The 17666-nt window shown below is 37.8% G+C and overlaps 1 protein-coding gene across 1 annotated transcript in view; it reads right to left on the bottom strand.

The window, feature by feature from the left end:
- LOC145681751 (ketimine reductase mu-crystallin) overlaps nucleotides 1-17666 on the bottom strand; it is a 28146-nt gene extending 10480 nt beyond the window's left edge. The window contains exon 1 of the mRNA XM_081753360.1: nucleotides 17391-17666. Within this exon, the coding sequence (XP_081609486.1) occupies nucleotides 17391-17566 (176 nt within the window). The 5' untranslated portion in view covers nucleotides 17567-17666. The remainder of the gene's footprint in view (nucleotides 1-17390) is intronic.

The following is a 17666-nucleotide window of genomic DNA, read 5'->3' as shown; positions in this document are numbered from 1 at the left end:
CCACTTTCTTCATTCATTTCTCATTATCACCGTCTCCTTTAGCCTAACCAGCATAACCGTGGGACGTAAAACTTAAAGATTTCATTTCACTTTTCATCCCAAAAATTGCTGCGTACGTGCTTATATTTCAATTATCTTTTATGAAAATGCTGTTCTACTCAAAAGTGTAGGGTTTGAAGTCTGAACATTGGGAGCTAATTGTGCTATATATTGTTGCTCATTATTTATTATTATTATTATTATTATTATTATTATTATTATTATTATTATTATTATTATTATTATTATTATTATTATTACCCTGAAAGGTATGCAACCAACTTTCCAACTTTTTAGGGTCTAATCAGAGAGAGAGAAAGGAAGATAGATATAGGTATATACATGATCGAAAATGGCGGTCGAATCCATACTTTTCGGGGTCCCTGAAATGAACAGAAGATACCGTTTAAATCCACAAATTCAGTCCCATTAGTAGAGGAAGTTCGGGTATTATGGAACCATTTTTGTTTCGCTTGTAACTCGATTAATAATTGTACATTGAAACAAAAAGGAAAACTAGTATACGCTTTATATGTTCGGCTTTATTTATGCGTATGTTGATAAAGAAGTTTCGTTACAGGGCTGAGCAAAATTTATAACTTGTAAAGAAACCACTTTGGAGGGTAATATGAAATAGTCGGGTAATATGGAATACAAATGCCATATAAAAAAGAAAATAGTTTTCTGTTAAACAAAAAAAAAAAAAACGGTGACAATATATGAAAATTCTGAATGCCAAGTCATCACTGAATGTGATTACTTGCAAAAGTCATAAATATAATACCCTCCTTCAGGATCGGCACAGTCATTGTGCGCTCACATTAAACATGATAAACGCTGGACCCAAGCTCACCTCTTGTACCATCAAAAAATTTGCTGTGAAAAATTAAAAAATGCACTTAGCATTGTCATCATAAATGTATGTTCAATTGCCCAATACCGACAGATGTTTTTGTAATCGGAATACCATACGGAATACGGAATACCATGCTTTTCTTGGGGCATTCCATATTGCCCTCCACGCCAAATTGAAAACAAAAGAACTGTTAAACGCATTCGAAAATGTATAGGATAATGGCGCTTATCAAAGTACCATTCTGTATATCCAACGTCATAGTGAACAAAGAATTGTTGTTCAATTACATTTCAATAGGAAAATACAGGTTGTAAAATCCTTACCTGTAAAAGTTTTCACGAATATGAAATCAGATTTTCATGTCTACCAACACAACGAATGTCGTAATCACAAGGAGACTGACTGTAGAGCATCATGGGGACGTGAGGCAGTAGTTTCTTTCCTCTCCGCTTGAAAGCAACACATCACAGGCGAGATAATGAGGTATTCCATATTACCCGACTGTTCCATAATACCCAAACTTCCTCTACTCCTAAGACGGGACGGGAATAGGTAAAGGTAATTGAAAATTACCGACATTAGTGTCGAATTAATAGTTTTGGGGCTCGATAAGTTCATTGGTGACAGTTTTGGTGCCCTTTATGTCCAAAATGAAACGTATTCTCCCCGTGCAAGCTATTCGGCTAGTCTGTAATAATAACGAACCTTTTAATATTCACATATTCAACCCTTTAGTATATTTGTTGCTGCTCAAATTTACTCACTTGTCTTGCTCTCATATCTCTTTTTGAGTTATTCGAAAAACATACAAATAATAAAGAGGGAGAATTTTACCAGAAATCCGAAAACTAAAAAAGTAAAATTAAAACCTGTTGCTTTAACTATTTTTCCCCTTTAGCAAAATACATTGTATAATGCTGCAAACATGTTACAGCAAGTAAGATTACTAGCATCAAACGAAGAAATAGTTTTTAAATTATATTTTCCGGTTTTTGCTAGTATTTCCGAATAAATTATTTTTTATTAATGGCTTCAAAATTTTTGAAAATTTTACCGATCTCGATAAAATTTTCAACATAGATGAGGTTCGGGATGTTTTTTTAATTATTATTTCACTTTGAAGGTGCAACTTGAAGGAAGGGGAGAGGGGAAAATGACAGACATTAGTGTCGAATCGATAGTCTTCGGGGTCGCTGAGATAAACAATGACACATCCGGCTGTTTACATCCAAATTTAGTCCCATTAGTACTCTAAGGGGGAAGGGTGACATGTAAAGATAATTGCAAATTACGGATATTAATGTCGAATTCATAGTTTTGGGGCTCCATAAGTTCATTGGTGACAGTTTTAGTTCCCTTTGTGTCCAAAATGAAACGTATTCTCCACGTGCGAAGAACGGGTATTCTGTTAGTCGGTAATAATAACTAACGGAAGTTTCACATACTCAACCCTTTAATATATTTCTCGCTGCTCAAATTTACTCACTTATGCGGTATATGTGTGTATATGTAAATAAGATCATCTCTCTTTTTGAGTTATTCGAAAAATATACAAAGAATAAAGAGGGATTTTACCAGAAATCAGTAAACTAAAAAGTAGAATAAAATCTTGTTGCTTTAAGTATTTTTCCGTTAGCGAAATACATTGTATATACAGTAGGACGTCGATAATCCGAACGCGGCCCTTAAAAGCTTTTTACATTTTGTCTTAATATAACGCTAGCGATAAACAAACAATAGTGTGCCCGTGGACGTTGTGTGAAGTCAGTGTTTTTACAGAAGTTCATCTATACGTAATTGTTTGTCATACATATTTTATTTTATATTTTCTCTTAGGCCTATAAGTTTTAAGTGTGACTTACAAGGTCAGTGTAATTTAGTGTACGAGCAAGTTCTTCAGAAACATTAAATGTAATTAGCCTTTCGTGCGGTATTGTAATTACTGTATGTAGTGAATAATCAGTTACCAGTTACGTAAACCAGTTACGTAACTTGTTTGTATTTATCCAGGTTTGAAGTTTTCAGTTTCATATTTTGTTTTATTTAAAGGTTCTATACTTCTTTTTTCTGAAACATTATTCTCGGCTTTCAATATTCAGAGGATGTGCTTACAACAGCTTAGTTTGCAGGGCTTAATTTTTTGAAGGGGATAAAAAGAGTTGTGTTTTCCCTTCCTGCAAATGATAATAATAAATTTGTGGAATTAAATTGATTCCCAATAAAACGTATTGTCAGAGTGCTGATCTTTCGTTAGTAATTGATATATACTAGTGCTCCCTTACTTATTTTGTTTCAAAGTACTGACGTGACGTCTACCATATTGCCTAGGAACTGCTGAAAAATTCGTACCCCAACCCAGAAGGAGTGCACGTGGAATGGTGAAGTTTTACTTCTTCTACACTTTCCCCGAGAGTCAATATACTACCTTGTACAGTGCTCCAGTTTTTGCAGAAAAGTTAAAAAATCTGAAGATTTCCTCGCACCACTGTTCGTAGCACTACCCCTATCAGATCTAAAATGGCGTCCTTTCAAATGTTATTTAAGTTTGGAAAATAAGTACATGTAATAGTTAGACGGAGCTAAATCTGCGGAATAAGAATGATGATCTAGGCATTGAAATCCTAGATTATGCAATGTGAGTTGTGTTCGCAGGGGCTTGATGGACAGGTGTATTCTCCTGAAGGAACAGAATTTCTTTCTTTTCATTTTCCGCGGCGTTGAACTTTCAATTTTTCTTTCAGTTTTGTATGTAATGTAGAGATTCTGGATTAAATATCTGACCGTTGCGGAGGTAGTCTATGACTACTACTCCATACTTATCCCAGAAGAATGTTGCAAACAGTTTCTCAACCTACTTCTGTGTCTTGAACTTCTTGGGGCGATGGAGAAATGAGTGCTACTACTCCATTGACTGTTGTTTCGATTCAGGATCATAGTGATACAACCGTATTTCATCTATGGTTACTATTCGTGAGCGAAATTGATCAGCATTACGGTCAAATTGCAATAAGACTTCTCTTAATGCCGTCACTCTTTTATTTTCCTGACAGATATTTTGGGAATCCATTATGCCGAGAACTTGCGCATACCCAAGCCATTCTGAATTATGCTACCGACGAGTTCCAAAGAAATGCCCTGAACTGAGAAAGCGGGGTGCAGTCAGACCTCAGACTATAATAAGTATATCGTGAGTTTACTATACACTTGAAAAACTATAAATAGTAGCTTAAATTATTTTTGTCATTCAAAAACTGAAGTGGCCTAGGCCCTCCGGCCCCGGGCTATATCCACCACTGGCTGAAGTGCTGCAATTTTCAAGAATAATGTCACAAATTGCATCCATGATTTCGGGAAGAGTCATTGCTTTTAATCATCCTGGATGTAAAGCATAATTTGTTGAGAAATCGCCACGTTTAAACTAAGCCACTCACTTCTTCACCACTGTATATGCGGAGGAGAGTTCCGTGGTATTTCACTGATTTCCTAATTAATTTACTTCGGTGACTTTCCATGGTGGAACAAAAATGTTATAACAGTTAGGATATGGATGTTCGTGAAATTATCTGTTTGGGCACACATAATCACTTTAGAGACCTGAGAAACAATAAGAATTTCATTATTAATATGAAAATTTGTATTTGCACATACAGAGATATGCTTTTCTAAACTACGGTTTCATTTTTCTACCTAGTACCTACACTTCTTCTGGATTGGACCACGACATTTTCACCATTCTCCTCGTAAATTCTTTCCCTCCTCTCTCTCTCTCTCTGCTAGACGAATGCGTTACTTGTAGCATACGCAAAAGTAATTCAATTTATGTTTAGGCTTCAAAAGTTTTATTGAAAAATATTTCATGTGCAGACGTTACTTATTTATTAGTTACAAATTTTGCTTGAAATAAGTTTAATTTATAATCATATAGGTCTAATATAAAAACAGCAACGAAACACACAATGTAATGTAAAATAAGTCAAACGTAATAAATCTCATTTTTGGTATGGCAAATAGCCGCTCCCCGAAAATGTATCTTCCCCTCCTTTGCCCCCCCTATGAACTTAAAGCTGGCGTCGTCACTGCTGCGAAGAGATATGTTATATTATAGGTTATATTTGATAGTTCTTTAATCTGTGGCATTGCCGAGTATCTCAAACTATTTCCATCTCTCGTTATTTTCTTGCTACAAAATTTCAACTTTTAATTAGTTTAGAAGCTACAAGGTGTGGCTACTTTAAGACATTTATCCTCAGAGATATATAAAAAAATTCCTCTATTCCAAGATCTGTGTTTACATCTGATGATTGAGGTTCCGGATTCGACCTTCGGCCAAGTAAGTTTGTGGTGGATATCATGTCAATGGATTTTCTCGGGATACTCCCATTTCCTCCCATATTGTCATTCCACCAATTCTTCCATCATCATTCAGTTGCTTTAATCTTCCGTCTCCCTTAGTCTAAAGGGCATAAACGTGGGAAGTGAAACTAAAAGATTTCATTTCATTTTCATTTTCCAGATCTGTGTAGGATTCCTAACTGTCCGGTATTTCACAGGCCTGGGCGGAATTATTGCTGTTATTTTGATTAAGGCCGCTGACCGGTACCAGCCCTTTATGACCGGTATTTTGAAATATGTAATCCAGAATAAAACATTGAACATCGAAATTCTTCAGCACTGCCTTTACAATTATACATTTCCGTTGTATCATATATTAAACGATATATATAAATATGGGCGGATCTAAGGAGGGCTATAGCCCCTCTTTGACGCTCAGGTATACACTGGATAAAATGGGCTTCAATCCTGCTTTACACTAAAGCGGCAAACTATAGTTTAGCCCCTCCCTTGATCATATCCTGTATCCGCCACTGTATATACACCGTAAACTGAGTATACTTTGGCTCTTTAAAGGCAACTTTGGCCCAAAGGAAGAGAAAGATTTGATTTCTTTCTACATGGTTATTATAGTTCCTATCACTAAGAAAAGTTGTGGATCAAAGTATTACAACGTTGAGAACACATGCATATTGGCGCTAGTGATTTGTTTCCAGAACGTGGGAAGCAAAATGCTAGCAGTTGATAGCAGGTAAATATTTATCATATTTGAAGTTCCACAACTTTTGTTCATTGCATTAAAGTGACATATCCTGAATGCATAAGTAAGTACAGGGTGCGGCACGTAAAACCGGCCCGTAAAGTGAACACATAAAATTGAAATGTAATGTATTGAATATGATTAACTACAACACATAAATGAAATGTAATGTATTGAATATGACTACTCACCTTCACAGCAGGTGCTGAAAGTGTCCTCCGCCCACTTCAACACACATGTGAGCACGATTGAGGAGATTCATACCCTTGTCAGTTCTTGTGTTGTAATGCTATTGGTGACATCCTGGATCCTGGTCTTGAGTTCTTCAATTGTGTGTGGATTTGTTTCGTATACTCTTCCCTTTAACAGTCCCCATAAGTAAAAGTCACACGTGGACAAGTCTGGTGACCGAGGAGGCCACAAGCCTTTGCTGATTGTCCTCTCTGGTGTAAACATCTCATGCACAAGGGACAATGATGCAGCTGATGTGTGGCATGTTGCACCGTCCTGCTGAAAGTAACATAACTGACGCTCCTCTTCGGTCAAGTGTGTATAAAACTCCTCCAGGATTCCCATATACACGTCACTGTTCACTGTCGTCTCAAAGAATATGGGCCCAATAACGCGTGTGGCGGAAATGGCACACCAAACACCAATCTTCTCATCATGCAAGGGTACCTGGTGGATTGCGTGTGGATTTTCTGTCGACCAATACCGGTTGTTTTGGGAATTTACGTACCCAGACAGGTGGAACCACGCCTCGTCACTCATGATGAGCATTAGTGGATCCAAGAAACCACTGGCAACATTGCTCAACAGCCATGAACAGAAATGCACCCTCTTCTGCAGGTCAGTCTCCTTCAGTTCTTGCACAACAATTATCCGGTACGGTTTTAACTTCAGTCCTCTTAAAACACGTCTGCAACTTCTCTCACTCGCATGAACCTTTTGACTCAATCTCCTGGTTGACTTTCGAGGACTTCTTGTCATTATCTCCTCGTTTCACCCAAGTAGAATACAAATATTTTCATGAGACGATATTTCTCGTTCGATTGAAATTAAGTAAAAGCATTAATAATTTCACCAATATGTTTATAATACCCTGTTCTTCTTTTCTGCTTCTTAAATGCAGTGCTACAATATGTTCATGTATCAGGGGCGGATCCAGGACGGACTTCTGGGGCGGGGGCGGTGAGTTCTAATACTGCTACTTAGAGCTACTTTTAAGAGCTCCAAACTCTGGGATGGGTTTTCCCGCTGGATCCGCCCCTGTCGTGTATTAATTAGTCATTTTGACAAATGGGCTAAAGTTACCCCAATCATGAAAAGTCTTGCATGGCATCAAAAAAATTGGAACTATAATCATCATTTTTGGTCACACTGAGTGTTCACTGCTTTCAAAAGACAGCCAAAGGACTGCATTTTAACAAGGGGAAATGACATTAAATTACCTCCTTAATCTTCGGAGATATTAGAATGGGAACTTTGGAAATTAAAAAACGGGCCAAAGTATACCAAGTTTACGGTATATATATATATATATATATATATATATATATATATATATATATATATATATATATATATATATATATAGGGGTTAGACAAAAAATCTAAAACGTTTGCAAAAGTGGGAAAATCATACCTAGTATGGTGTGGGGCCTCCTTTTGCGTCCAAAACAGCTTGGATTCGACGTGGAATCGACGTATACAGCTCCTGAATCGTGGTGTGTGGAATTTTGTACCAATGTATTCCAAAACATGCTCCAGTACCATAAGGAATGCTGGTGGAGGGTAATGAGACCGAACACGCCTTTCTAACTCAGACCACAATGGTTCAATGATGTTCAGATGGGTGATTGTGGGATCCAGGGGAAGTGTGATAGGTCCTGGTCATGCTCTTCAAACCATGATTTCACCGTTTTTGTAGCGTGAAATCATCTTGGTAGATGCCATTACCATTAGGGAACAATATTTGGGCCATGGTAGAACCTAGTCCCCCAAAATGGCCTCATACGTCATAGCATTCATTATTCCATGAAGGGCTATGATGGGACCTGCAGAAAACCACGATATCACTGCCCATACTATAACAGAACCACCCCCATGCTTTATAATTGGGAGCAGACAGTCTGTATTATAGGCCTGCGACGGTGTTCTCCATACATAAACACGACCGGTTGTTGGAAACAAGGTGAAGGTCGATTCATCGAAACACATAACGTGTTTCCACTGCTCGTGAGTCCACGCCTTGTGGTTCTTGTACCACTGGATACGCCTCTTCGCATTTACTGCTGTGACCAGGGGTTTGGCGATAGCGGATGAAACCAGATTCTGTAGGTCGGAATTGACTTCAGACGTAATTTTCATTGCAGTGGTCTTCTTTTTAGCTGCTACAATTCGGTTTAAACCCCTCCGGTCCCTATCTGACAGGATTGTCTTTCGACAATTGTTGTGCTTTGCAGACGTCGTATGCCCATGAATTGTGTATACCCTCGTGACATTTGGACACAGTGCCTTACGATACCCCCACAATATTCGCCACTGTTGCCACTGAAGCTCCAACCAGACAGGCACCAACGGTCATGCCTCTTTGGAAGTCTGTCAGGTCGCCCATTTTACCGCACCTATTCACACCACGACACTCACAGGTGAACTGGTTACTGCTGACGGAAGAGGAAGGTCCACATGACACAATGAAAACGAAAAACAATCGGCAACCGCAACACGTGTTGTACAGTGGAGGGCCAAACTTACGTGTCTTGTATGAAGTGCTTTTAGATTTTTTGTCCGCCCCTATATAGGGGCGGATCCAGGACCGTCTTCTGAGGGGGCGGTGGGTTATCATACTGCTACTTTTAAGGGCTCCAAACTTTGGGATGGGTTTTATTTATATATATAAAATAAGAAAGTTTCCTTTCCGGAAAATTTTGGCCATCCCTAATATATATATATATATATATATATATATATATATATATATATATATATATATATATATATATATATTAGGGATGGCCAAAATTTTCCGGATTCCGGAAATTTTGTTTTCCGGAGTCGGAAAATTTACTTTCCGGAATTCGGAAAAATTCCGACATTCGGAAAAATCCGGAATTTAGAAAAAAATCGGAATTTTTCCGAAATCAGGAAATTTTCCGATTTTACTTTCCGGATTCCGGAAAGTAAAAATTCTGGAATTGGCCATCCCTAGCTAGTAGGTGTTAAAAGAAAAACAATAATGAATATATATACTGTATTAGTTTCTTGTAGTTGGATATGTCTTTATCACTTACGTAGAGAATTGCTACTGCAGTTATTTACTGCTTTATGAGGAAGATCTTATTTTCACACACAAAAAAGTCGCCGGTATGTCTCAAACATTATCGCGTTCCCACCTGCAGCTGTTCCAAAGCACTGCAAACTACTTTTTAACCAGACGAAAGACAGTGAAGGAAAAGAAATCTCAACAAATATTCTAATAACATTCGCTTATTGTCAACATACCTATATACAGTAAATACAAATTTATAATTTTTGACTTTACGAAGTATACAATGTAATTGTTCAATAATTAACATAAGCAGGCATTCATTAATTTATATTAATATAATAATTAATAAAACTAATAAGCTGGTGATTGGTGACTCAGTGGTCGAGTTTTCATCTATGGTATTCTAACCCAGGACATGTGGGTTTTCGATGGCTAATTTTGTGTTCGAAAATTTTCCCGGTGGTACTCTTGGTTCCCTTTCTTATATTTGTTCCATCATCACTCATTAACGAATTTAGTTTATCAAAACTCTATAGCCATATATTCATTCTGTCCGTCAGTGAAACAAACAGTCTCAAGAACTATCTGATGGATTACCATCAATTTTGGCCATGATGTACAGAGTCAATAGTTAAGAATCGAGTTCCGTGATGAATGTAATACTCAAACCGGAAGCGGTACAAACCAACCATTTCCGGTTTTAAAGTTAATCATTATATAGTAAATATGGTAATAGATAGCGAGAAGCGGTTTCCAGTAATCGACATATATAACATTCATGTAGATAGAATGTTACCCAACTTGTGCATCTGCTGAAAATAATGAGCTTAGGTATTTAGAGAGCATTTTCCGCTTTAGAAAATCTGTGCTTGGTAAAGAATGTAGAGAATTAGCTGAGTCAGGCACGTAGCTAGAATATGGTAATAGGAAGGGGGGTCTGTCACTAAATACTGTGATTATTTACCAGGGGCTCAATCAGGGGCGGATCCAGGACCGACTTCTGTGGGGCGGTGGGTTGTCATACTGCTACTTTTAAGGGCTCCAAACTTTGAGATGCGTTTTATTTATATATATAAAATAAGAAAGTTTCCTATGCTGGGAGGGGGGGCGATCGCCCCCCTGGATCCGCCCCTGGGCTCAATCATTCTAAACTATTTTATTGGCAACATATATTGGTTCGTTTAGCCAAGATTTATAATGGGGAGGATGATATGAAATACTGTGGTTACACACCAGGGGCTCGATCAATCTAAATATTTTACTGACAACATACCCATATTGATTGGTTAGGACAATAAAATGAGGATATGTTAGTAAGTATTTTAATAAGAAGCTATGAAGAAATCTCGAGTAAAAGAATATAAAAAAGTATTGAAAAAGATATAGTATTCCGAGGTCATTCGAACGGTGTCGAGAATTTTGCGCCTGGGAAATTTGCGCCCTACCTGATGAACAGGGAAAATTGCGCCTGCGGTGTACCTCCACCGGGAAGTTTGAGCCCTGTGAAATAAAAGAACCTATTCGAGCTTACGCATTTGCTCGGAGGGGCTGACATTACAGCATAAACAATCCTCCCCCCACAACCATGCCATTTGTGATTTATTTTCATTGTGGCTATATAAGGGGAGAATAAACTTCAATATAAGCCAAAAGAACACAACAGATCAACGTAATCACTACTTCTTCCAGAGATGATTTTGGGGGAACACTGGCCTCCCCAGAGCTCTTAGAGTGCCCCCTCGGAGAAGACCAAAATAATACGTCTATAATATAATAATAAATAGAATAGTACCAGCAGTGACCCCCCTCCGGAATACTAAGTGTGCCCCCCGGAACGTTTTTTCTGAAAGAACGACTGAACGCAATTGTGTGTTTGAAGTGTAATCCCAGCAAGTAAACACACTGTACATAGTTTTCTTGATAATATTACTGACCTGATTTTACATTCACTTTACATTTTCTTTTCTATATTTTGTGTCCTGAAAAGCCAAACAACTCGCAAGGATTGTGAACAGAGATATCTGGGTACAGCCAAACAGCCTTTTGTAGATTAAATTATACTCTTTGATTATATTAAAAAATAATAATATATCAGTCATTTATACTTTTATTGTAAATTTTGTAGTATAATGAAAAAATGTATTTGTATGGATTGCCCTTTAGTGAACTAAAATTGTATTTTTTTCATTTGGTCGAAATATTATAACGAATGGAGTAACTCACTGAGACGATGAGAGGCAAGCCTAGTTCAAGTGTGAGTGGAAGTTACTTTACACAATACAAAAATAAGTTGAATTGTAGGGCGCTAACATCCCAGTGCAAATATATAGCCGGCGCATTTTCCCCTCTTTTTGGGGTAGGGCGCAAACATCCCAGTGCAAATATATTGCGAGCGCATTTTCCCCTATTTTTGTGGTAGGGCGCAAATTTCTCTCATTCAAGGAAAATATAATGTCCGTGAAGTTGACAAGCCACTTATGTCAGACCCCAATTTCGACTTTAAACGTCGCTAGTGCTACGTTAGTGTTCGATAGTGACGCAAATCGTTAGTACTCCACAGATAACGTGTGCTTTTTAAATAATGGATATAAGTCTTCTAACTGCATGCCAACACGCCCACTTCTAAGAATCATCTCAAAAATGAGGTTAACCGTTAGAGCAAGTAAGTGCTCATTAGTGCCATTAACATTAACGTTAATGCCTCCATCGTACGGCCCTTTGAGTAATAATAACACCACGCTCTTTGCTAGAGTCTCAATGCGTCTCTATATTCTCGCGAAATAATGCGCAATGTGGATGTCCTCTGACGTGCCCAAGTTAGTTACTTTTTTTTGCAACTATTGTTTATCTGTTATTGTTTATTGTTTATTGCTAGTCTGCAGAGTAGTCCTTACATTAATATGCCATTGTCCTTGATAATCAGTGCGTATTTACAAGCAATTTGTTATTACTGTTAGAAGATATCAATAAACAACAGATAAAATCTACTACTTAACGGTTCATATTTTTCTTTTACAGTACATAAACGATTAATAATAATAATAATAATAATAATAATAATAATAATAATAATAATAATAATAATAATAATAATAATAATAAGACTGTTCCAGCATAAAAGTTATCAATTGCATCACACTGGCAACAAGCGACGCATATTTTAACTTCATAAAAATTCATTTCTCACGATTTTCTGGAAAACTACGTATGATAACATCTTCATTATGTCAAGTTGTTCATCTCAGTGTGATATATGTCTTACCTCTGGACAATATCACAGTAAAACAAAAATTAAATATTAGGAGTACATCGTACTTTTGGACTACATCTCATTAACCATGGGAAGATTGAGTAGTGTATACTTTAGGATGTAAGTTTCAGCTTAACTTGCATCATACAATCTTAGGATTACAAAAAGGAAATTTGTTCGTTTGCATTTGAACAAAATTCTTAGGATTACAAAAAGAAAAAATTTTTCCGAATTCCGGATTTTTTCCGAAATCCGGAATTTTTCTGAATTCCAGAATTTTTCCGAAATCCGTATTTTTTCAAATTCCGGAAATTTTCCGAATTCCGAAATTTTCCGATTTTACTTTCCGGATTCCGGAAAGTAAAAATTCCGGAATTGGCCATCCCTAATATATGTATATATATATACACGAGGCGTATTCTAGAAACAAAGGCCGTCGACGTATAGTGAAATGGAGATAGGCTGGAACACAATTTCAAGCATGCAACACCAATGACAGACTATTGGCGAAGCCACTCAGTGGTTGTCTTGAGTCAATAGGAGTTTGGCAGTCGTGGATGGCAGATCGCAATGGCCGCAAGAATTGTTCCTCCTGCTAGTTGAGAAGTGCGCGGTGTGATATGATTTTTGTTTGCAAAAGGAACTTCTGCTGCTGATATTCATCGGGAATTGTGCTTAGTTTATGAACCTACAGTAATGAGTGCAGGAAAGGTTCGCAAATGGTGTCGCGAGTTTCAAAATGGTCGCACCAACGTGCAATATAAAGACCGGATCGCAGGCCTAGTGTTCAGACGGATGACCTTATGGGGCAAGTGAACCAAAAACTGCGAAGTGATCGGCAATTAACAATCAGTGGTCTGGCTCATGACTTTTCCCACATTGCACGAACCACCATCTACAGGATTTTCACAGAAACGCTTGGATATCACAAGTTGAGTGCAAGGTGGATGTCGAAAATGCTAATGGACCAGCACAAAAAGCAACGAATGTGCAGTGCCCGACAGATTTGGATCGCTATCGACAACAGGTAGATCGCTATCGACGACAGATTTGTTTTCCCACATTGTGACGGGCGACGAGACGTGGATCTCATACACCAACGCCAAATCCAAACAACAATACATGCAGTGGCGCCATTCAGGTTCCCCCAAACCAAAAAGGTTTATGTAATCGCCGCACTCGAGTCACAAACTGATGGCTACCGTCTTTTGGGAAGACAAGGGCATCCTGTTGGTTGATTTCTTGGAACGTGGAACAACAGTTACAGTAACGTGTACTGCGATTCAAAATCAAAGCCGCGGGCAACTTATCGTCCGAAATCACCCTCGTTCACGACAATGCACGTCCTCATACCGCTGCCGTCGTCAGTTCAGTTAACCGGTTTTGTTTTTTTTCAAAACCGGTTTCAGTTTTCTTTGAAACCTGTTATCGGTTTTCTTCAAAACCGGTTCGGTTTTTTATCGGATTCGGTTTTCTTCAAAACCGGTTCCGGTTTTCTCCAAAATTTGTTCTATTTCTGACCAGAATAGTGTTTCGTTGTTCTCCGGAAACCGAATCTGTTTCCACAGAAATAGATTTATGTTTTCCAAAAGTTTTCACCGAAACTGGTTTCGGTAAGAAATTGAACCGGTTTTGGAGAAAACCGAAATGTCGGTTTTTCGGGTTTTGGTTTTTCTAGAAACCAGTTTCCCGTTTATATATATATATATATATATATATAAACGGTTTTGCCCATCCCTACCTTCCATACAGTACCGACCTTGCCCCGAACGATTACTTCCTCTTCTTGCATTTGAAACGGTGGCTTGATGGACAACGGTTTGAAGACGACGAGAATCTCAAGACTGTCGTTGGCAACTGGTTCCAATCCCAGGCGACAAACTTCCATTCAAAGGGTTTACGGAAGATGATGCAACGTTACGAAAAGTGTTTGGAACGACATGGTGATTATGTGGAAACTGAAGTAGCTCCGTCCGTAGGCATCTATTTCTGGCAATAAATACCGTTCCGTACGAGTATGTTTTTTTAAATCATCAAACGGACTTTTGGAATATGCCTTGTATATATATATATATATATATATATATATATATATATATATATATATATATATATATATATATATATATATATATATATATATATATATATAGATAGATAGATAGATATAGATATATATGGTGTCCCACCAGGAATGGGCCATGTTTTGAGGAATGACAGTATGGGTCATGACAAGCAATCGTTCGAGATATTGATAAAAAGACCAATATTTCGTATACATTGCTTCGAGGATACATATCTCCGGAACTGATGAAGATATCGGAATCATACAAAAACAAATAGGTAGCACACGTAATAAACATTATATACGTATCAGATTCATTACACTCACAAGTCTCAATATTCCGGACGAAATTCCGGAATTAGTATTCAAATTTCTGTCTGCCCATTGAATTAAAATAAATTCAAAGTTGCTTGCTTTCACAACAATGCAAGCGAGCGGGAAAATAAAGAGGTGTTTTCAAAAATTTGTTTGGCTTCTTTCTTTCACTTTTGGCTAGGTCTTCTTACGTGTGTGTGTGTTTGGGTAAACGGTTCTGCGAACTCGAAATATTTTAACAACCGGTTCTCGCGAACCGGCTGAATAGCACCATTATATATATATATATATATATCGGGTGTTAATGAACTATACCGACAAACTTTAAGAGTGATTCCTCACATCAAAATAGGAGAAAAAGTTCATATGGACCTATGGTGAAAAGTGCATAGTTTCAGAGCTAAGGCTTCCAAAATTTCGAAAAAGACATTTCAAAAGGCCCTATTCGGAATTCGAGAGACTGTGGATGATGGTCCTTACCAGCATAAAGGAAGTCATGCATACGCAATCCAAAAGTGCATATCTCATTAATGTGCAACGGGTGTACAGATTATTCCCTGCAGGGTGAAATTCAGAGACATACCATCAACTGAATTTTGAGATATGCTCTGACTTTATGATTGGTCCAAAGTAGGCAAAGAGTAAGCCTTGATAGCAGTGAACACAGAATCCTTTGGCGTGATGTCGGAAGTGTTAAGGGTCGTCAGCAGCAGGGTTTCTGGTACTCGCAAAAACGCTTGGTGCGATGTTTTCTTTCTGGTTTATAAGTGAAGAAATCGTGAAATATACCGTGACGAAATACATATCATCACACGTTTACACACACACACACACACACACACACAAACACCACACACACACAAAAAACATGGAGCTGTCGGTTCCTAACTCTTCCGACTTCCCTCCGAAGCATTGGATGTAGATTGTTGTCAAGGTTTACCTCCTGGCTACTTTGGACCCTTCTTGAAATCAGGGTATATTTGAAAACTATATTGAAAACATATCTGAGAATTACACCCTGTAGGGAATACCCTCTACACCTATTGACAGTTGATGAAATATGCACTTTTGGATTATGTATGCAGGGCCGTACTGGCCAGGCGGGAAACCGGGAAATTTCCCTGGGCCCTCCGTCTTGTGTTGCAAGTAGCAGGATATGTACAAAAAAGGCACACACGTCATGCACTCCTTGCACATGAGAGTAAACGAAACGGAGGACGATTACCGGCAATGCAAATCAGTTAATTTAAGACTAGTGTTGCAAGCCCATAATGTTGCGAAAACAATCTTTCACATTTTTTGTAGTTCAACACTTGAAAGGTTCCTGATTTCCCACTCTGCTTTATAATTTTGCTAATATTGAAATATTCAACTAAATTAAATCTCAAATGATTCCATAACTTGAAACGTTTTACAGCACTTGTTTCCCGTTTAGGAAATATACAGAGTCGGATTATGATCATTGGAGGCCCTGGAGCAGGAAAACACGTCTATGATGGGTCCTCTCTCATCATGTTCAAAAGGGTCCATGAATTATATACGAGTGACTCATGTCATATTTTTTACTCTTTATGGTGAAAATGTTTTCAGTAATTTTTTTAATATTTTGAGACCCCCTTGGTTACGGAGTCTGAATCAAAAAATGAAAACTCGATCGCAGTGATACTCCGGGATTCCCTTTTATTGTCAGGTGAGGGGGCAGTACGTACATGTGAGTGGGCTCCCTAGAAAGTAATCTTTCCGGTGGGCTACTGGATTGCAGTACGGTCCTATATGTATGCGTGGCTTCCTTTACACTGATAAGAACCACCATCCACAGTCTCGAATTCGAAATAGGGCCTTTTAAAATTTGGCTTTTTCGCAATTTTGGACAGCCCTAGCTCTGAAACTACGCACTTTTCGCTATAGGTCCATATGAACATTTTCTCTTATTTTGATGAGAGGAATCACTCGTCGGTATAGTTCATTAACATCCTGTATATATATCATTTTTTGAATTTCGTATTTTGAAGTATAAGTTTAAAGAGTAAATTTCATTTTGTAAATCCAAAATTGCCATGTAAGGATTAATATACTTTTGTTTCGATAATTTTAAAGTAGTGAGTTACTGGCAAATACAACAAAATGATCAATACCGACTTCAGTTTATTTTTATTACAATGTATCTATTAAGCTTATTAGTGAATATACTAAGGATATGTAGAATACAAGTGCTACTGCACTTTTGTCCACGATATTACGTTTCCTTCTCATGAATGAGTCCAAAGAGATACTTCAGGGAATTTTGAGGGGATACCGGTAATTTTATTTTCCAGAGTTGGCAACCCTAGACCTATCCGCTCAAGTTCTGGATACACCCCTGAAAGGAACTTGTCACTCGAACTCAATTAATGATTCGGATCCCGCTTTAAAAATTGGCTCTGACTCATATATTTTCAATGAAGGAACATTATAAATCCCAGTAATAAAACCAAACAATTAATGCCTTAGATATATTCTTACCCTTTTCTAAATGGAAGTTCCATTATTGTTCTAGGTGGCTGTATTACTCCTCCCATGGGCCCCTTAGATACAGTAGATAAAGCTCTCTCCATTCCAGACACTAATTTATCCCAATCCAAAAGCTCAGCAACCACATTGTCAGATAAGTAAAGTGGCCTGCTAGTTTCACCTTCCATGCTGCAAAACTGATAAAATTATACAGTTCAAAGTCTATTGAATGGAATCACCGGCAAGACTACTATTTCACCAGTGATTCCATTGAATGAATCATGTTTG

The sequence above is a fragment of the Thermobia domestica genome, chromosome 3, assembly GCF_964235325.1.
Source record: "Thermobia domestica chromosome 3, izTheDome1.hap1.1, whole genome shotgun sequence".
NCBI lineage: Eukaryota > Metazoa > Arthropoda > Insecta > Zygentoma > Lepismatidae > Thermobia > Thermobia domestica.
This window is presented reverse-complemented; position numbering and strand designations above follow the sequence as displayed.